Below are 24109 nucleotides of genomic sequence, written 5' to 3'. Positions count from 1 at the left end.
ATCAGTATGCGACAACTTCTTACTCTCTTTATTAATAATGCCGCATGTTGCTATTCTACAACTATGGACAACAGAGGGACCAGATTTCTAGAACTTGTACGTAAGCGAGTCTCTCTACACTCTTAATAGTGTACTGGTTGATTAGAGTCAGCGAATGTCCTCAAATACGATTTATATGTCGAGTAGTAGCATTAACATAGCGAGCTTTATCCCCCGCACCAATGGAATAGAGAGTTTATTTGATGCATTTCCAAGTACACTGGCTAAACTCCTGTACCTCAATAACGCCGTCTAGCTCAAATCAATAGATAAGTTTAAATCTTTCTTCATAACGGTAAGGGTGGGTGCTCCCCTCCTCGCTTAGATTAAACTAAGAGCTTTACACGGAGGATTATCTTTGTTAAATCAGCCTTTTATTTGATATACAGAAGAAATCTAGTATAACATCACACACACACGACTCATAATATGAAGATAAGACAACTCCTACCAATTAACAGCTTGGTAAATCGTTGAATAGGGAATCAAATGGGACTTCATGTCATCCTCCACAAGAGCGAAACCAGAATGAGTGAAGTTTTAGATTAGTACACAACTAGAGGTAAAGGTAGCCACAAGAACAGCAAGATTGGGAAGCTCGTGCTGTTGTCATAGTTCAGATGAAGGGCACATACAAAGCTGACCAGAAGCGTGTACACTGTAATTAAGCTGGATAAGTAAAGTGCACTTATATCAAATACGAGTATATCTTATATCACAGATTCATTAAAGGCCTGAAATCAAAATTATATAAAATTATTAAATCTATAAAAATACGATGCAAGGATAGCACAGTTATTTAAGACTACAAATATTTGAATACAAAACATCAAATCACCAAATATAAAAATAGATGCACAATTGAAAGAACATAAATGTGATAAAACAATGCAAATCAGCTTATAAAAAACAGGCTGATGAAAAAGTGATAAACGAGTGAATATCACGAGCCAATCATAAACCATATAAAAATGTAACTAAAATTTCCTTAGCCTCCACACCCACCACCACATCCCCCTCCACCACCACATCCCCCTCCGCCACCACATCCACCTCCACCACCACATCCACCTCCGCCACCACATCCACCTCCGCCACCACATCCACCTCCACCACCACATCCACCTCCATCGCCACCTCCACACCCACCTCCCCCACCACAGCCACCGCAACCACCTCCGCAACCACCTCCACCATCTCCAGCGCATGCGCAGGCATCACCTCCTGTTCCACCACAAGCCGCGCAAGCAGCAAGGCCAGCACACGCTCCGGCGCATCCAGCGGCGTGCAGACCAGAATGTATATAGTGGTGGTGAAGATAGTAGTTTGAAGGAGAAGCCATCATCCAGCCAGCAGCGGCAACAAGAGCCAAATTGGCTCCATCATTGTATGAGACAGTCCTAGTTCCACGAGAGATGTTGCGGTATCGGGGAGGAGGTGGCTGAACACCAAGTTTGTTAGCATTGACTGGAGGAGCCAGACCAGGAGGAGGTGGCTGACAAAGGCAGGTCAGTACGGCAATACTGAACGCAATACACAGCTTCTCCCCGACGTCTGCTGCATGACCGATTTCCACCTAAAATATGTTCAAACGAGCAATAATGGAATTGTTGCATCTGTTTCAGGTACAACTTATAAGAACCCATAGAATTACTTGCTTCAACTCTAATCACATTATAAGCTTGATATGTAGTATCAACTATATAGTGTATACATATAAACTGCAAGAGTATGTATTGTATTGAATATACTTACACTGTAAGAGTCTGTATTGAATATACTTACACCGTAAGAGTATGTATTGTATTGAATATACCTAAACTGTAAGAGTCTGTATTGTATTGAATATACTTACACCGTAAGAGTATGTATTGTATTGAATATGTCTAAACTGTAAGAGTCTGTATTGTATTGAATATACCTAAACTGTAAGAGTATGTATTGTATTGTATATACTTAAACTGTAAGAGTATGTATTGTATATACCTAAACTGTAAGAGTATGTATTGTATTGAATATACCTAAACTGTAAGAGTATGTATTGTATTGAATATAACTAAACTGTAAGAGTATGCATTGAATATACCTAAACTGTAAGAGTCTGTAATGTGTTGAATATACCTAAACTGTAAGAGTATGTATTGCATTGAATATACCTGAACTGTAACAGTATGTATTGTATTGAATATACCTAAACTGTAAGAGTATGTATTGTATTGAATATACCTAAACTGTAAGAGTATGTATTGTATTGAATATACCTAAACTGTAAGAGTATGTATTGTATTGAATATACCTAAACTGTAAGAGTATGTATTGCATTGAATACACCTAAACTGTAAGAGTTTATATTGTATTGAATATAACTAAACTGTAAGAGTATGTATTATATTGAATATACCTAAACTGTAAGAGTATGTATTGTATTGAATATAACTAAACTGTAAGAGTCTGTAATGTATTGAATATACTTACACCATAAGAGTATGTATTGTATTGTATGTACCTGAACTGTAAGAGTATGTATTGTATTGAATATACCTAAACTGTAAGAGTATGTATTGTATTGAATATACCTAAACTGTAAGATTCTGTAATGTATTGAATATACTTACACCATAAGAGTATGTATTGTATTGAATATACCTAAACTGTAAGAGTATGTATTGTATTGAATATACCTAAACTGTAAGAGTATGTATTGTATTGAATATAACTAAACTGTGAGAGTATGTATTATATTGAATATACCTGAACTGTAAGAATATGTATTATATTGAATATACCTAAACTGTAAGAGTATGTATTGTATTGAATATACCTGAAGTGTAAAAGAATGTATTGTATTGAATGTACGCCAACTGTAAGAGTCTCTAAGAACTCTTAGTATATTTTTTAAACAAACCGTAAAAACATAATAACCATATATATAATATATTATATATATATAATAATAAAAACATAACTGTTTATCTTCATTTGTAAAATTTAAATCAGAAACTTGACAAGAGCGAACAAACCAAAATGTCATTTGATCTTACTTTTCCTGTTAAGTCAACTTTCATGTCGCCTACAGTCAAGGAATTGCCAAAGACATTGTGGGAGGGCTGGTTTCTCCATACACCCTTATTATCTCTGTCGCTAATTCTAACTTTCAGGTTTCCAGGATTTCCAGGAACACCTCGTCTGGACCTGGTCCCTGTAAAAAGTCATAAATGGAAATGGTCGTAGGAACAAGTTTGTTCGCTGACTGCCTTACATTTTACATTTGATCTTTTGTGGGTAAAGGCAAGCTAAAATAAATATTTTGAAAACTTTTCACTCTCACTATATTAAAGGTTCACTTGCAACAAAATTCACGTTACAATTATTTGGTATCAAAAGGTTCACCATGTCTTACTCTGCTGTGTTGTAGGTGCAAAATATGTGGAAATGTGATTACAAGCTCTTTAAAGCTCAAACACGAACAGTTAATCGCAGCCATCATAACAATGCCGTCGGTTGGAATCCCTTCATTTTGAAGACGTACTCAACTCGACGTAGGTACTGTTTTGACACGTGATGTTACCATGTAAATTGAAAGACAAAAAAGGCTCGATATCAAATGTCTCGTAGCACTAGTTTATGACAAACACTTGGAGTTCTACCGGAAAGCCCTTATCATATATATATGCTCGCTACTTTACAGTTTCATTTCAGCTTGGTCTAATCATTTAACCCTAATCTGATCATGTGACCCATACTTTCTGCCAAATGACGCAAACAAGTTATGCAGCATTTTTTGACCACCATAGGTGACCAATAAGCTCCTCATGTTTATCAGAGGATGATATGCACTCCTTCGAGCTAAGGTTAAAAAATTAAACAAATTTTCACGTAGGCTTTGAGATATCAGTGCTCAAAGTGACAGCATTACAATGATAATGAAATAGACGTGTAAGGACAATAGGCATGGTTTTTATTGAATGCATGAAGTATATTTCTGAAAATATTCCCAGGAATGAGGTTGCATGAAAGTGTGAAAAGAAGCACGTGTTCAACTATGTCCCATTTGAGTTGTTTTGAATAGGGATTCCAACCTACGGCGTTTTCATGACGGCTGTGATTAACTGTTCGTTTTTGAGCTTTAAAGACCTTGTCATCACATTTCCACATATTTTGCACATACAACACATCAGAGTAAAACATAGTGAACCTTTTAATACCAAATAACTGTAATGTGAACTTTGTTGAAAGTCAACCTTTAATCATATTTTGCTTCTCTTGCGCCGATGAGAAGTTTGATGAAACTTTTAAGTATCGCAGAGTCTTATGCCCACTTGTCCGGTTATTTGTAGCAAAAGTACTTCATGTATTAATGTTAATAAAAGGTAATGTTAAGATTTATAATACTAAAAAGATGTCTTTCAGTGCCTATGAGCAAGTTGATAAGTAACACAAGTAACAATAGGAACTCTTCAAACTCTCTACCAACTATTATATAATGCATAAGATTCACAGTATACCAAAGAGAAGTGATCATGGAATAAATGAGGTCAAGAGTTAATTCTAAATGTTGTCTGTACTTGCTAACCAAGAAACAAACTGTATTCCGAACAATGGAGACAAATAGAACTTCCACATCATTCTACTGGAGTGAAGAAAGTGTGTGTTTCACGAGAGGAAGTCAGCCGTCTTTACTCAGCGGTTCGAAATTTAAGGGTAGTACTCAACTAACCTTAAGTATTGATCAAAAAAGACTCGATAGGTCAGTTATCTTAGTGGATGTAGTATAAGGTCAGAAGATAAGTTATCAACCATTTCATTGCCTTAGTGTGCATGTAATCTGACACATTAATTGCTTTTTTATTCCACATACTATAATCTTTTTGGAGAGTCAACATTTACAGACTTGAGGCTGGGTTCACAGTACATCGTCGTATGTCGGCAATGTCCTCTAAGTGATGATTGGTCAACTATGTGCACTTTAATTAATGGCATCATCCAGAGCCGTATAGTTTCACAGAGTCCCGCGACCAACAGAAGCGTATACGGGAGCTCGCTCGATTCCAAACAAACAGGCCACGCCTACTATTTTTATATAAGTTATAATGGAGAGGTCGCAACATTAATCAACAAAAACTACTCCCATTAGCAGTCGCTTTAAGATTGATTGTTGTATCATAAACCATTTGAAAGAAAACAAAATTTTCTACAAAAATCTGCTAATAACGTTTTTGTAAAAACGTAAAGTAAATGCAAAAAGAGTGGTATTGAGAACGAGATATGAATATTCCATTAGAGATCAGTATGTCGATCTGGTTTGTTTGGAGTCTGATGTTTTTGTTTCCGGTTTTGGTCGCTAGACTTTTTAAAGCTATATGACTCTGCCAGTACAGAGCTGTATAACTTCACAGAGTTTTGCTGCTAACGGATGCGCATATCGGAGCTCGCACAGCTCCAAAAAAACAAGCCGCCGCCCACTATTGTTTTATATAAGTTATAATGGAGAGGCCGCAACACTAACAAACAAAAATTACTCCCATTGGCAGTCGCTCTGAAATTGATTGTTGTATTATACACCATTTGAAAAAAAGACAAAATTCTCTACAAGAAACTACCAATGATTCTTTGCAATAAAGTAAAGTAAGTGCAAAAGAGTGAGATGTTGAGAGCGGTATTGAGAGGGAGGTAAGAATATTCCATTGGAGATCAGTATGTCGATCGGGTTTGTTTGGAATCAAGCGTTTTTGTTTCCGGCTTTTGGTCACGGGACTCTGTGAAACTATACGACACTGGCATCATCGAGGAAGCGCCGATACGTCAGAAAAGTTTGCTCCGTCAAACTTTCCCGATAGTTGACCGACCATCTGCGACAGCCTATGCGATGTGCACTGCTTTGGCAATGATGATTGGCCTTTGTGGATTGATCTACTGTATATTTTATTTGATAACAGTCGCTGCGGGACTGATATTTCATAATTTCCGTGACTGAATTGCATAATAAATGTAATGGAATGCGGATGGGTTTGGGATAGTGTGAACATTGTTATCACAAACAATCACCGAAGTATTATATGATTAACACCAACATATGGTGATATAGAGTTAACCAGCCTTGAGCTGCCATAGCAAAATGTTTCTATTGAAGGAACCGAGGTGACTATTTTGCAAAAATCAATACAAATCTATTTCCAACTGACAAGTATGTATATTGTATGACAAGATTGCCAATAAACATGAATAGAAGAACAGCAGTGCTTTCTATAAATAGTATTCCTAGAATATCCAAGAAACCTCAAGTAGACCAAAGCATGACTCAGAGACAAACCCAGAGTAGACTGAAGTATGACTTAGAGAGACCTAGACTAGACTAAAGCATGACTCAGAAAAAGCCTAAAGCAGACTGATGCATGACTCAAAGAGAGACCTAGAGTAGACTAAAGCATGACTCAGAAAAAGACCTTGAATAGACTAAAGCATGACTCAGAGAAAGACTTAAAGTAGACTGAAGCATGACTAAGTTTATTCTAAGCTACCATGATGTGAGTAGCCAGTGATTGAAAATGTTATAATGAATGAGATTATAGATACAGAAGCATTAATTACCAACAATGACAGCATCCTAGCAATAGAGCAAAAGCTGAGGCGATAGAAGCTTTGCTATCTTGAAGGGAGATGTGCACGAATTAGATAGGGTAACTCCAAATGTGACTCAACCATCTCAATCAGCTAGCTATTCATAATCACAATACCTCGATATACAAGTGTCCCAACATATACAAAATTTGAGATACGAGGAAAATTTTGAGCAAACTCTTGCTTTGAGATACGAGTCTACAAAACTAGGTGAGAATTGACATATGAGCTCAGTCCAAAAACGAACTGGACTCATATGCTGAAGTATAAATGTAATACATATATTCATGCAGCCGACTCTTTCATGAGGGTTGGTAAATGCTGTCAGTTTGTCAGAAGCAGGTGCTTAGTTTGAATATAAATGCCTACTAGAAAATGATGAGTGTATGCTAGTCAAGTTACCAAAAGGAAGCGCGGTGTTCAAGTCAGAGTTCTATGCAAGTAAAATTCAAATCCCGCTGATGAAACCATAAAAAGCTGATCAAGATAGTACATCTGAAAGGCAAAACAAAACTGGCAGATATGGGAATGGCATAGTTGGGTTAGCTCTAATATAAACTCACTAAAACTCAATAAACCTCCAAGAAATTAATCCCCAAACGACAGAAACGCACTTTAGTAAGGTGCTGCAAATGTTCCTACAAAGTTTCCCTGGCTGAAAAAAACACTGTAATGCTCCAACATGGTGTATTTCCTCAACACTTGACCTAAATGTGATGTCGCTCAACTGCAATTAATGAACAATGATGTTAATATGAAACATGAAAACGACACTAACCTGGTACCCCTTTTACCATGTTGGCCCAGTGTCCAAAAATAATAGCCTTGTCTCCTTGTGAAGTCTTAACCAGCATCGCCCGCTCCCCTTCGCGTCTTCGTAACGTCACAACGGTTTGTGGGCTCTTTATCTATACATATGACAGTAGCGATTATGACGAATACAGAAAAAAGTGATATATTGTTGCTAGAGTACTATTTTTTAGTGTGCATTTCATTGAGAAAGGCAAATAATGTGTATATACAAATCTCAGCATTTGTCTGTGTCGTCTGTTGTTCATGTGTCCAGTTATGGCGATAAAGTTTTAAAAACGCAAAATCCGCTTTGCACTGGATTTGAACTCGGAACCGGCAATCCGCAGACCAGCGAGCTATTCCACAACACTACAATGTCTTTGCCACACTATAAAATAATAGTGTATATATTTATGCGCAGTTTTAGAACATACTAGCACACCTCAAGTTCATGATCGCGTGAGAGATCATTACGCATAACATAACGCAAACTGGCTTCAGACGAAGGACATGGCTCTTATTATAGTAAGCTATCAGCTTTACTATTTTCAGTTACTCAAATTCATTACTTTAACTAATTACTCATATTTATTCATTTCTCAAATTTTATTCCCTGCCACGCTGGGTATTCATCTAGTACTATACAAAACTGGTACCCTTCTTTGCCGATCATACAGATGAAATTTATTTGACCTTGAACACTGCATTTGATGAAATTGATTCGACTTTATGTTCTGCATTTGATGGAAATGATTTAACTGTAAATACTGCATTTGATACAATTGATTTGACTTTAAATACTGCATTTGATACAATTGATTGGGACTTTAAATACTGCATTTGATACAATTGATTGGGACTTTAAATACTGCATTTGGTACAAATAATTGGACTTTAAATACTGCATTTGATACAATTGATTTTACTTTAAATACTGCATTTGATACAATTGATTTGACTTTAAATACTACATTTGATACAATTGATTGGACTTTAAATACTGCATTTGATACAATTGATTGGACTTTAAATACTGCATTTGATACAATTGATTGGGACTTTAAATACTGCATTTGGTACAATTGATTGGACTTTAAATACTGCATTTGATACAATTGATTTGACTTTAAATACTGCATCTGATACAATTGATTTGACTTTAAACACTGCATTTGATACAATTGATTGGACTTTAAATACTGCATTTGATACAATAGATTGGACTTTAAATACTGCATTTGATACAATTGATTGGACTTTAAATACTGCATTTGATACAATTGATTGGACTTTAAATACTGCATTTGATACAATTGATTGGACTTTAAATACTGCATTTGATACAATTGATTGGACATTAAATACTGCATTTGATACAATTGATTGGGACTTTAAATACTGCATTTGGTACAATTGATTGGACTTTGAATACTCATTTGATACAATTGATTGGACGTTAAATACTGCATTTGATACAATTGATTGGACTTTAAATACTGCATTTGATACAATTGATTTTACTTTAAATACTGCATTTGATACAATTGATTGGACTTTAAATACAGCATTTGATACAATTGATTGGACTTTAAATACTGCAATTGATACAATCGATTGGACTTTAAATACTGCATTTGATACAATCGATTGGACTTTAAATACTGCATTTGATACAATTGATTGGACTTTAAATACTGCATTTGATACAATTGATTGGACTTTAAATACTGCATTTGATACAATTGATTGGGACTTTAAATACTGCATTTGATACAATTGATTGGACATTAAATACTGCATTTGATACAATTGATTGGGACTTTAAATACTGCATTTGGTACAATTGATTGGACTTTGAATACTCATTTGATACAATTGATTGGACGTTAAATACTGCATTTGATACAATTGATTGGACTTTAAATACTGCATTTGATACAATTGATTTTACTTTAAATACTGCATTTGATACAATTGATTGGACTTTAAATACAGCATTTGATACAATTGATTGGACTTTAAATACTGCAATTGATACAATCGATTGGACTTTAAATACTGCATTTGATACAATCGATTGGACTTTAAATACTGCATTTGATACAATTGATTGGACTTTAAATACTGCATTTGATACAATTGATTGGACTTTAAATACTGCATTTGATACAATTGATTGGGACTTTAAATACTGCATTTGGTACAATTGATTGGACTTTAAATACTGCATTTGATACAATTGATTGGACTTTAAATACTGCATTTGATACAATTGATTGGACTTTAAATACAGCATTTGATACAATTGATTGGACTTTAAATACTGCAATTGATACAATCGATTGGACTTTAAATACTGCATTTGATACAATCGATTGGACTTTAAATACTGCATTTGATACAATTGATTTTACTTTAAATACTGCATTTGATACAATTGATTGGACTTTAAATACTGCATTTGATACAATTGATTGGACTTTAAATACTGCATTTGATACAATTGATTGGACTTTAAATACTGCATTTGATACAATTGATTGGACTTTAAATACTGCATTTGATACAATTGATTTGACTTTAAATACTGCATTTGATACAATTGATTGGAATTTAAATACTGCATTTGATACAATTGATTGGGACTTTAAATACTGCATTTGGTACAATTAATTGGACTTTAAATACTGCATTTGATACAATTGATTTTACTTTAAATACTGCATTTGATACAATTGATTTGACTTTAAATACTGCATTTGATACAATTGATTGGGACTTTAAATACTGCATTTGGTACAATTGATTGGACTTTAAATACTGCATTTGATACAATTGACTTGACTTTAAATACTGCATTTGATACAATTGATTGGACTTTAAATACTGCATTTGATACAATTGATTGGACTTTAAATACTGCATTTGATACAATTGATTGGACTTTAAATACTGCATTTGATACAATTGATTGGACATTAAATACTGCATTTGATACAATTGATTGGACTTTAAATACAGCATTTGATACAATTGATTGGACTTTAAATACTGCAATTGATACAATCGATTGGACTTTAAATACTGCATTTGATACAATCGATTGGACTTTAAATACTGCATTTGATACAATTGATTGGAATTTAAATACTGCATTTGATACAATTGATTGGGACTTTAAATACTGCATTTGGTACAATTAATTGGACTTTAAATACTGCATTTGATACAATTGATTTTACTTTAAATACTGCATTTGATACAATTGATTTGACTTTAAATACTGCATTTGATACAATTGATTGGGACTTTAAATACTGCATTTGGTACAATTGATTGGACTTTAAATACTGCATTTGATACAATTGATTTGACTTTAAATACTGCATTTGATACAATTGATTGGACTTTAAATACTGCATTTGATACAATTGATTGGACTTTAAATACTGCATTTGATACAATTGATTGGACTTTAAATACTGCATTTGATACAATTGATTTGACTTTAAATACTGCATTTGATACAATTGATTTTACTTTAAATACTGCATTTGATACAATCGATTGGACTTTAAATACTGCATTTGATACAATTGATTTTACTTTAAATACTGCATTTGATACAATTGATTGGACTTTAAATACTGCATTTGATACAATTGATTGGACTTTAAATACTGCATTTGATACAATTGATTGGACTTTAAATACTGCATTTGATACAATTAATTGGTCTTTAAATACTACATTTGATACAATTGATTGGACTTTGAATACTGCATTTGATACAATTGATTGGACGTTAAATACTGCATTTGATACAATTGATTGGACTTTAAATACTGCATTTGATACAATTGATTTTACTTTAAATACTGCATTTGATACAATTGATTGGACTTTAAATACTGCATTTGATACAATTGATTGGACTTTAAATACTGCATTTGATACAATTGATTTGACTTTAAATACTGCATTTGATACAATCGATTGGACTTTAAATACTGCATTTGATACAATTGATTGGACTTTAAATACTGCATTTGATGAAATGGATTGGACTTTAAATACTGCATTTGATACAATTGATTGGACTTTAAATACTGCATTTGATACAATTGATTGGACTTTAAATACTGCATTTGATACAATTGATTGGGACTTTAAATACTGCATTTGGTACAATTAATTGGACTTTAAATACTGCATTTGATACAATTGATTTTACTTTAAATATTGCATTTGATACAATTGATTTGACTTTAAATACTACATTTGATACAATTGATTGGACTTTAAATACTGCAATTGATACAATTGATTTTACTTTAAATACTGCATTTGATACAATTGATTTGACTTTAAATACTGCATTTGATACAATTGATTGGACTTTAAATACTGCATTTGATACAATTGATTGGACTTTAAATACTGCATTTGATACAATTGATTGGACTTTAAATACTGCATTTGATACAATTAATTGGACTTTAAATACTACATTTGATACAATTGATTGGACTTTGAATACTGCATTTGATACAATTGATTGGACGTTAAATACTGCATTTGATACAATTGATTGGACTTTAAATACTGCATTTGATACAATTGATTTGACTTTAAATACTGCATTTGATACAATTGATTGGACTTTAAATACTGCATTTGATACAATTGATTTTACTTTAAATACTGCATTTGATACAATTGATTGGACTTTAAATACTGCATTTGATACAATTGATTGGACTTTAAATACTGCATTTGATACAATTGATTGGACTTTAAATACTGCATTTGATACAATTGATTTGACTTTAAATACTGCATTTGATACAATCGATTGGACTTTAAATACTGCATTTGATACAATTGATTGGACTTTAAATACTGTATTTGATACAATTGATTGGACTTTAAATACTGCATTTGACACAATTGATTGGACTTTAAATACTGCATTTGATACAATTGATTTTACTTTAAATACTGCATTTGATACAATTGATTTGACTTTAAATACTACATTTGATACAATTGATTGGACTTTAAATACTGCATTTGATACAATTGATTGGACTTTAAATACTGCATTTGATACAATCGATTGGACTCTAAATACTGCATTTGATGAAATGGATTGGACTTTAAATACTGCATTTGATACAATTGATTGGACTTTAAATACTGCATTTGATACAATTGTTTTGACTTTAAATACTGAAGTTGATAAATTGATTTGACTTTGAATACTGCATTTGATGAAACAACCATCTTTAGCTATTTCAAGATGACAGCCACTATTTAATTTTAAGCAATATAATGTACACGTTTCAGTTGGATTGGCAGCCAATACAGCTCTGATGGAGACTCTAGTGATCAAATATTGGTATTGATTGTTAAAAGCCCCAGATGTAAACCTCATTCCAGGAAACAAAAAACAGTCGATTGAGGTCTATGGATTGAGGTCTATGGATTGAGGTTTATGGATTGAGGTTTATGGATTGAGGTCTATGAATTGAGTTCTATGGATTGAGGTCTATGGATTGAGGTCTATCGATTGAGGTCTATCGATTGAGGTCTATCGATTGAGGTCTATAGATTGAGGTCTATAGATTGAGGTCTATCGATTGAGGTCTATAGATTGAGGTCTATAGATTGAGGTCTAAAGATTGAGGTCTATGAATAAAGGTCTATAGATTGAGGTCTATATATTGAGGTCTATGCATTGAAGTCTATGGATTGAGGTCTATGGATTGAGGTCTATGGATTGAAGTCTATAGATTGAGGTCTATGGATTGAGGTCTATAGATTGAGGTCTATATATTGAGGTCTATAGATTGAGAGCTATGGATTGAAGTCTATGGATTGAGGTCTATGGACTGAGGTCTATGGATTGAGGTCTATGGATTTAGGTCTATGGGTTGAGGTATATAAATTGAGGTCTATGGATTGAGTGAGATCTATGGATTCAGATCTAGTTTGAGATCTACAGATTGAGATCTATGGATTGAGGTCTATGAATTGATGTCTATGGTAATGCTGTATGATTGGTCAAAATGAGACAGATGAAGAAGTGTGCATAATTTAGACAGAGATCATCTGGTGCTAGCTAAGAGCTACTTTTACTAATGGGGAGTTATTATGGGGCCAATAAGTGGCTAATCATAGCATGCAGAACACGATAACTCCAAATTGCCGAATTTAACACATACTCGTAGAGCAGAGCTCAGGATGAAAAATGATATTTTGATTATTTCAGGGAATTGTAGAGCTAGCACTAACCATCATGTTGTCATCCTCAGGAAGCTGCTCGGTTCCCACAAGGTGCGAGATAGCCACCATACGATCTCTGAAGTAGATCTGCACACAGGACATAAGAAGAGGCTGGCTGTGGATAACTCTAGCTGTAAAGAGATCAGCTCCAGTGCCGTGCACACTTAGCCTGTTTTAAAAACATAATCCATGGTGGCTACGAAAAGCAAAAGTGTTCTAGCTGCTTCTTATCGGCCTGTGTTTTTGTCAAACAATTCTGATCGCTCTGTAATGGTTAGCTCTTATATGTGGAAGCTATAACAAGACTATGTATAGCTTAAGATCATAAAGCTGATAATTCCTAGCCTATAAACTTGACAGTGAGTTAGCAATGATAGTTATTATTTCTTTTTCAGTTAATAAAAAGATACTGATTTACTTCCTTGCATTACTAAACCAATACGCAGTTATAATATGCACCCAACTCAATCATTTAACATGAACTGAAATGAATACATGACAGGAGGAAACAAAGTTAAAGAAAGCACATGTTGTGCTTAGCTAGTCCACTAATGTATATTAACATTAAAGACTAACTGAGTTCTTTGCAGGCATGTTTATGATTGGTGCATAAAGTATGGCTTCTATATTCACTACGGGCATGGTTACAACAAGTATGTTTACTACAGGTATGATTACTACAGGTATGATTACTACAGGTATGATTACTACAGGTATGATTACTACAGGTATGATTACTACAGGTATGATTACTACAGGTATGGTTACTACAGGTATGTTTACTACAGATATGTTTACTACAGGTATGTTTACTACAGGCATGGTTACTACAGGTATGTTTACTACAGGTATGGTTACTACAGGTATAGTTACTACAGGCATGGTTACTACAGGTATGATTACTACAGGTATGGCTACTACAAGTATAATTACTACACGTATGATTAGGACTTCACTACTGAATGGATAACTGCATTATTACCAATAAAGGTTCACTACCCAGCAACTTCTCTCATCCAAAAATAGCTGTACACGATGAGATTGTCCTTGTGGTATGTTATTCCTTTGGGAGAAAACTAAACTGTGAATAGATTATCATGTAAAACTTTTCCTCTTACTATAAAACCATGTATAAAGATTATGCCCACTCACACGTGATTGGCTACAGTGCAGTAAAGATTATGCACACTCACGCGTGACTGGCTACAGTGCAATAAAGATTATACACACTCACACATGATTGGCTACAGTGCAGTAAAGATTATGCACACACACACGATTGGCTACAGTGCAGTAAAGATTATGCCCACTCACACGTGATTGGCTACAGTGCAGTAAAGATTATACACACTCACACATGATTGGCTACAGTGCAGTAAAGATTATACACACACATGATTGACTACAGTGCAGTAAAGATTATGCACACACACACGATTGGCTACAGTGCAGCAAAGATTATACACACTCACACACGATTGGCTACAGTGCAGTAAAGATTATGCACACTCACACATGATTGGCTACAGTGCAGTAAAGATTATGCACACTCACGCGTGACTGGCTACAGTGCAATAAAGATTATACACACGATTGGCTACAGTGCAGTAAAGATTATGCCCACTCACACGTGATTGGCTACAGTGCAGTAAAGATTATACACACTCACACATGATTGGCTACAGTGCAGTAAAGATTATACACACTCACACATGATTGGCTACAGTGCAGTAAAGATTATGCACACACACACGATTGGCTACAGTGCAGCAAAGATTATACACACTCACACACGATTGGCTACAGTGCAGTAAAGATTATGCACACTCACACATGATTGGCTACAGTGCAGTGGTTGACTACACCAGGAGGCAGCCTTCGCAAAGGTACAGGACCCCACATCTCTTCCACTGTTTCAGGCATCACAACATTTGAAAATGCTCCAGCTTTCAGTGTCAGTCTAATGCTGCCATTTGTACCTCCAGACACTTCACCTTAAAATCAAAAAGAAACAACAGTAAAAAGAAACCAGATAACTCCCTCTAAACTGGAAAGAGAAAACAGAAGACGAGTCAGATGGTGTGACACACATACGCCACGCAGAATAGTGTAACACACACATGTAACACTCAGATGGTGTGACATCCATGTAACACTCAAATGGTGTGACATACATGTTGCAGTCACGTGGTGTGATAGAGATATGACACGCAGATGGTGTGCTATACATACAACACTAAGATTGGCTTGACAAACATATAATACTCGAATGGTGTGACATACATGTAGCACTCAGATAGCATAACATACATGTGACCCTCAGATGGTATGACATACATATGACACTCACAATGGTGTGACACACGTGCAATGCTCAAATGGTATGACATACATGCGACATTCAGAATGATATAACATACATGTGACCCTCAGATGGTATGACATACATGTGACACCCACAATGGTGTGACACACATGCAACGCTCAAATGGTATGACATACATGCGACATTCAGAATGATATAACATACATGTGACCCTCAGATGGTATGACACACATATGACACTCACAATGGTGTGACACACATACAACGCTCAAATGGTATGACATACATGCAACATTCAGAATGACATAGCATACATGTGACCCTCAGATGGTATGACATACATATGACACTCACAATTGTGTGACACACATGCAATGCTCAAATGGTATGACACACATGCGACATTCAGAACGATATAACATATATGTGACCCTCAGATGGTATGACACACATATGACACTCACAATGGTGTGACACACATGCAACGCTCAAATGGTATGACACACATGCGACATTCAGAATGATATAACATACATGTGACCCTCAGATGGTATAACATACATGTGACCCTCAGATGGTATAACATACATGTGACACTCACAATGGTGTGACACACATGCAACGCTCAAATGGTATGACACACATGCGACATTCAGAATGATATAACATACATGTGACCCTCAGATGGTATGACACATATGACACTCACAATGGTGTGACACACATGCAACGCTCAAATGGTATGACATACATGCGACATTCAGAATGACATAGCATACATGTGACCCTCAGATGGTATGACATACATGCTCTGATGGTATGACATACATGCGACATCCAGAATGATATAACATACATGTGACCCTCAGATGGTATGACATACATGTGACACCCACAATGGTGTGACACACATGCAACGCTCAAATGGTATGACACACATGCGACATTCAGAATGATATAACATACATGTGACCCTCAGATGGTATGACACACATATGACACTCACAATGGTGTGACACACATGCAACGCTCAAATGGTATGACATACATGCGACATTCAGAATGACATAGCATACATGTGACCCTCAGATGGTATGACATACATATGACACTCACAATTGTGTGACACACATGCAACGCTCAAATGGTATGACATACATGCGACATTCAGAATGATATAACATACATGTGACCCTCAGATGGTATGACACACATATGACACTCACAATGGTGTGACACACATGCAACGCTCAAATGGTATGACATACATGCGACATTCAGAATGACATAGCATACATGTGACCTTCAGATGGTATGACATACATATGACACTCACAATTGTGTGACACACATGCAACGCTCAAATGGGATGACATACATGCGACATTCAGAATGATATAACAAACATGTGACCCTCAGATGGTATGACACACATATGACACTCACAATGGTGTGACACACATGCAACGCTCAAATGGTATGACATACATGCGACATTCAGAATGACATAGCATACATGTGACCCTCAGATGGTATGACATACATGCTCTGATGGTATGACATACATGCGACATCCAGAATGATATTACATACATGTGACCCTCAGATGGTATGACATACATGTGACACCCACAATGGTGTGACACACATGCAACGCTCAAATGGTATGACACACATGCGACATTCAGAATGATATAACATACATGTGACCCTCAGATGGTATGACACACATATGACACTCACAATGATGTGACACACATGCAACGCTCAAATGGTATGACATACATGCGACATTCAGAATGACATAGCATACATGTGACCCTCAGATGGTATAACATACATGTGACCCTCAGATGGTATAACATACATGTGACACTCACAATGGTGTGACACACATGCAACGCTCAAATGGTATGACACACATGCGACATTCAGAATGATATAACATACATGTGACCCTCAGATGGTATGACACATATGACACTCACAATGGTGTGACACACATGCAACGCTCAAATGGTATGACATACATGCGACATTCAGAATGACATAGCATACATGTGACCCTCAGATGGTATGACATACATGCTCTGATGGTATGACATACATGCGACATCCAGAATGATATAACATACATGTGACCCTCAGATGGTATGACATACATGTGACACCCACAATGGTGTGACACACATGCAACGCTCAAATGGTATGACACACATGCGACATTCGGAATGATATAACATACATGTGACCCTCAGATGGTATGACACACATATGACACTCACAATGGTGTGACACACATGCAACGCTCAAATGGTATGACATACATGCGACATTCAGAATGACATAGCATACATGTGACCCTCAGATGGTATGACATACATATGACACTCACAATTGTGTGACACACATGCAACGCTCAAATGGTATGACATACATGCGACATTCAGAATGATATAACATACATGTGACCCTCAGATGGTATGACACACATATGACACTCACAATGGTGTGACACACATGCAACGCTCAAATGGTATGACATACATGCGACATTCAGAATGACATAGCATACATGTGACCTTCAGATGGTATGACATACATATGACACTCACAATTGTGTGACACACATGCAACGCTCAAATGGGATGACATACATGCGACATTCAGAATGATATAACAAACATGTGACCCTCAGATGGTATGACACACATATGACACTCACAATGGTGTGACACACATGCAACGCTCAAATGGTATGACATACATGCGACATTCAGAATGACATAGCATACATGTGACCCTCAGATGGTATGACATACATGCTCTGATGGTATGACATACATGCGACATCCAGAATGATATTACATACATGTGACCCTCAGATGGTATGACATACATGTGACACCCACAATGGTGTGACACACATGCAACGCTCAAATGGTATGACACACATGCGACATTCAGAATGATATAACATACATGTGACCCTCAGATGGTATGACACACATATGACACTCACAATGATGTGACACACATGCAACGCTCAAATGGTATGACATACATGCGACATTCAGAAAGACATAGCATACATGTGACCCTCAGATGGTATGACATACATATGACACTCACAATTGTATGACACACATGCAACGCTCAAATGGTATGACATACATGCGACATTCAGAATGATATAACATACATGTGACCCTCAGATGGTATGACACACATATGACACTCACAATGGTGTGACACACATGCAACGCTCAAATGGTATGACATACATGCGACATTCAGAATGACATAGCATACATGTGACCCTCAGATGGTATGACATACATATGACACTCACAATTGTGTGACACACATGCAACGCTCAAATGGTATGACATACATGCGGCATCCAGAATGATATAACATACATGTGACCCTCAGATGGTATGACATACATATGACACTCACAATGATGTGACACACATGCAATGCTCAAATGGTATGACATACATGCGACATTCAGAATGACATAGCATACATGTGACCCTCAGATGGTATGACATACATATGACACTCACAATTGTGTGACACACATGCAACGCTCAAATGGTATGACATACATGCGACATTCAGAACGATATAACATACATGCTCTGATGGTATAACATACATGCTCTGATGATATAACATACATGCTCTGATGGTATAACATACATGCACTGATGATATAACATACATGCTCCGATGGTTTGACATACATATAACATTCAGAACGATATAACATACATGCTCTGATGGTTTGCCATACATGCTCTGATGGTTTGACATACATGTAACAAAGGCATTATGCTTATTATTATAATGTCTTCAGATCAATCACGTATAGCGTTAACAAGATGACCTGCCTAACGTTAGCAAGGTAAAAAATTCAACTGGAATTTCTAATTTCTAGTTATACAATCAATTTAATTGGATTCTTTTTAAACAAATAAACAAAACAAAGATATATATACAAGATATGTAATCTACATAATCTATATAAACCTAAGTGTTTGTCTATATTATGTCATCTGTCCGTGTGTCCAGTTATAGCGATTAAGTTTTAGAAATGAAAAACTCCCTTTGCACAGGATTTGAACTCAAAACGTTCAACACTAACTACAAAACTCTAACCACTTTTATCTAACCACGTTTCCATCCTTATCATTTTTAATTAACTTATCTATACTTGTTGCAATTGCAGATTACGAGCTAAGCATAGATTTTTTAGAATTAATTAATAATACCTTTTGCGTTTGCTTCTTTAGAAAGCATTATATTCATTACCTATTTTTCTATTTGTCATTTTCAAATGTGCCATTTCAATTTTCACACTTTCAATTTCCGGTTCCGACTTCCATTCATTCAAATTTCCAATTTACCAAATGCTAAGGTCAATCACTAATAATGATAAAAACCTTTTACATGGCCAGTTGCGTGTTGCCTTATCTCAAGTAGGAATGGCGTCTACATTCTCTCCGCTGTGTCAGACAAAAGAATATTGTTTACACTCAGTGCTTCAGTGTTGTATCCGTCATCTCATCTTTACGTTCGTACCAATATCAAGAGGTACCATTACTATTCTATTCAAAAGTTTTGAAGGATACTTTTTGCTGCAACAGTAACCCTTTTACACACACACTTCTATGTACTTACTGTTGCTAATAATTCAACATATTTATGATTTTTATTTTGTTTTCTCAGCTCGTATTAGCTGCATCAATAGCAAATCATTTTGCAATGTAATTATCTTAGTAGAACAGACTTTATCTAGCCGTTACTTGCTAACTATTTCACATTTAACACCTTTACTGTTATTTCATTTTCCCTCTAAATTTATTTGAACACAAACTAAGTTTCTCATGATATGCAGTTTTAGAGGATTTACAGTTTCCTTTTCATTTAATGAACTTCGTGTACAATCAAATTATTTAGATATTACCCATTGGTTGAAATACCTACTGAGGAACCCACCATCTATTGGTTGATATACCTACTGGGGAACCCACAATCTATTGGTTGATATACCTACTGGGGAACCCACCATCTATTGGTTGATATACCTACTGGGGAACCCACCATCTATTGGTCGATATACCTACTGGGGAACCCACCATCTATTGGTTGATATACCTACTGGGGAACCCACCATCCTATTGGTTGATATACCTACTGGGGAACCCACCATCTATTGGTTGATATACCTACTGAGGAATCCACCATCCTATTGGTTGATATACCTACTGGGGAACCCACCATCTATTGGTTGATATACCTACTGGGGAACCCACCATCTATTGGTTGATATACCTACTGGGGAACCCACCATCTATTGGTTGATATACCTACTGGGGAACCCACCATCTATTGGTTGATATACCTACTGGGGAACCCACCATCTATTGGTTGATATACCTACTGGGAAACCCACCATCTATTGGTTGATATACCTACTGGGGAACCCACAATCCTATTGGTTGATATACCTACTGGGGAACCCACCATCTACTGGTTGATATACCTACTGAGGAGCCCACCATCCTATTGGTTGATATACCTACTGGGGAACCCACCATCTATTGGTTGATACACCTACTGGGGAACCCACCATCTATTGGTCGATATACCTACTGGGGAACGCACCATCTATTGGTCGATATACCTACTGGGGAACCCACCATCTATTGGTTAATACACCTACTGGGGAACCCACCATCTATTGGTTGATATACCTACTGAGGAACCCACCATCTATTGGTTGATATACCTACTGGGGAACCCACCATCTATTGGTTGATATACCTACTGGGGAACCCACCATCTATTGGTTGATATACCTACTGGGGAACCCACCACCTATTGGTTGATATACCTACTGGGGAACCCACCATCCATTGGTTGATATACCTACTGGGGAACCCACCACCTATTGGTTGATATACCTACTGGGGAACCCACCATCTATTGGTTGATATACCTACTGGAGAACCCACCATCTATTGGTCGATATACCTACTAGGGAACCCACCATCTATTGGTTGATATACTTACTGGGAAACCCACCATCTATTGGTTGATATACCTACTGGGGAACCCACCACCTATTGGTTGATATACCTACTGGGGAACCCACCATCTATTGGTTGATATACCTACTGGGGAACCCACCATCTATTGGTTGATATACCTACTGGGGAACCCACCATCTATTGGTTGATATACCTACGGGGGAACCCACCATCTATTGGTTGATATACCTACTGGGGAACCCACCATCTATTGGTCGATATACCTACTGGGGAACCCACCATCTATTGGTTGATATACCTACTGGGGAACCCACCATCTATTGGTTGATATACCTACTGAGGAACCCACCATCCTATTGGTTGATATACCTACTGGGGAACCCACCATCTATTGGTTGATATACCTACTGGGGAACCCACCATCTATTGGTTGATACACCTACTGTTGAACCCACCATCTATTGGTTGATATACCTACTGGGGAACCCACCATCTATTGGTTGATATACCTACTGGGGAACCCACCATCTATTGGTTGATATACCTACTGGGGAACCCACCATCTATTGGTTGATATACCTACTGGGGAACCCACCATCCTATTGGTTGATATACCTACTGGGGAACCCACCATCTACTGGTTGATATACCTACTGAGGAACCCACCATCCTATTGGTTGATATACCTACTGGGGAACCCACCATCTATTGGTTGATATACCTACTGGGGAACCCACCATCTATTGGTCGATATACCTACTGGGGAACCCACCATCTATTGGTCGATATACCTACTGGAGAACCCACCATCTATTGGTCGATACACCTACTGGGGAACCCACCATCTATTGGTTGATATACCTACTGGGGAACCCACCATCTATTGGTTGATATACCTACTGGGGAACCCACCATCTATTGGTTGATATACCTACTGGGGAACCCACCATCTATTGGTTGATATACCTACTGGGGAGCCCACCACCTATTGGTTGATATACCTACTGGGGAACCCACCATCTATTGGTTGATATACCTACTGGGGAACCCACCACCTATTGGTTTATATACCTACTGGGAAACCCACCATCTATTGGTTGATATACCTACTGGAGAACCCACCATCTATTGGTCGATATACCTACTGGGGAACCCACCATCTATTGGTTGATATACCTACTGGGGAACCCACCATCTATTGGTTGATATACCTACTGGGGAACCCACCACCTATTGGTTGATATACCTACTGGGGAACCCACCATCTATTGGTTGATATACTTACTGGGGAACCCACAATTTATTGGTTGATATACCTACTGGGGAACCCACCATCTATTGGTTGATACACCTACTGGGGAACCCACCATCTATTGGTTGATATACCTACTGGGGAACCCACCATCTATTGGTTGATATACCTACTGGGGAACCCACCATCTATTGGTTGATACACCTACTGGGGAACCCACCATCTATTGGTTGATATACCTACTGGGGAACCCACCATCTATTGATTGATATACCTACTGGGGAACCCACCATCTATTGGTTGATATACCTACTGGGGAACCCACCATCTATTGGTTGATACACCTACTGGGGAACCCACCATCTATTGGTTGATATACCTACTGGGGAACCCACCATCTATTGGTTGATATACCTACTGGGGAACCCACCATTTATTGGTTGATACACCTACTGGGGAACCCACCATCTATTGGTTGATATACCTATTGGGGAACCCACCATCTATTGATTGACATACCTACTGGGGAACCCACCATCTATTGGTTGATATACCTACTGGGGAACCCACCATCTATTGATTGATATACCTACTGGGGAACCCACCATCTATTGGTTGATATACCTACTGGGGAACCCACCATCTATTGGTTGATACACCTACTGGGGAACCCACCATCTATTGGTTGATATACCTATTGGGGAACCCACCATCTATTGATTGATATACCTA

General features: G+C 36.8%; 1 protein-coding gene across 1 annotated transcript in view; it reads right to left on the bottom strand.

Annotated features, from left to right (window-relative positions):
- Positions 1 to 426: 426 nt before the first annotated feature.
- LOC137387310 (uncharacterized) overlaps positions 427 to 24109 on the bottom strand; it is a 40687-nt gene continuing 17004 nt past the window's right edge. Inside the window, exons 9-14 of the mRNA XM_068073689.1 lie at positions 15569 to 15731; positions 13747 to 13906; positions 7436 to 7565; positions 3081 to 3238; positions 1207 to 1615; positions 427 to 1146 (exon numbers count right to left, since the gene is read on the bottom strand). Of these exons, the coding sequence (XP_067929790.1) occupies positions 1028 to 1146; positions 1207 to 1615; positions 3081 to 3238; positions 7436 to 7565; positions 13747 to 13906; positions 15569 to 15731 (1139 nt within the window). The 3' untranslated portion in view covers positions 427 to 1027. The remainder of the gene's footprint in view (positions 1147 to 1206; positions 1616 to 3080; positions 3239 to 7435; positions 7566 to 13746; positions 13907 to 15568; positions 15732 to 24109) is intronic.

Source organism: Watersipora subatra, chromosome 2 (assembly GCF_963576615.1).
Source record: "Watersipora subatra chromosome 2, tzWatSuba1.1, whole genome shotgun sequence".
Classification (NCBI taxonomy): Eukaryota; Metazoa; Bryozoa; class Gymnolaemata; order Cheilostomatida; family Watersiporidae; genus Watersipora; species Watersipora subatra.
The sequence above is the reverse complement of the archived record's forward strand: the minus strand, read 5'-3'. Positions and strand labels throughout refer to the sequence as shown.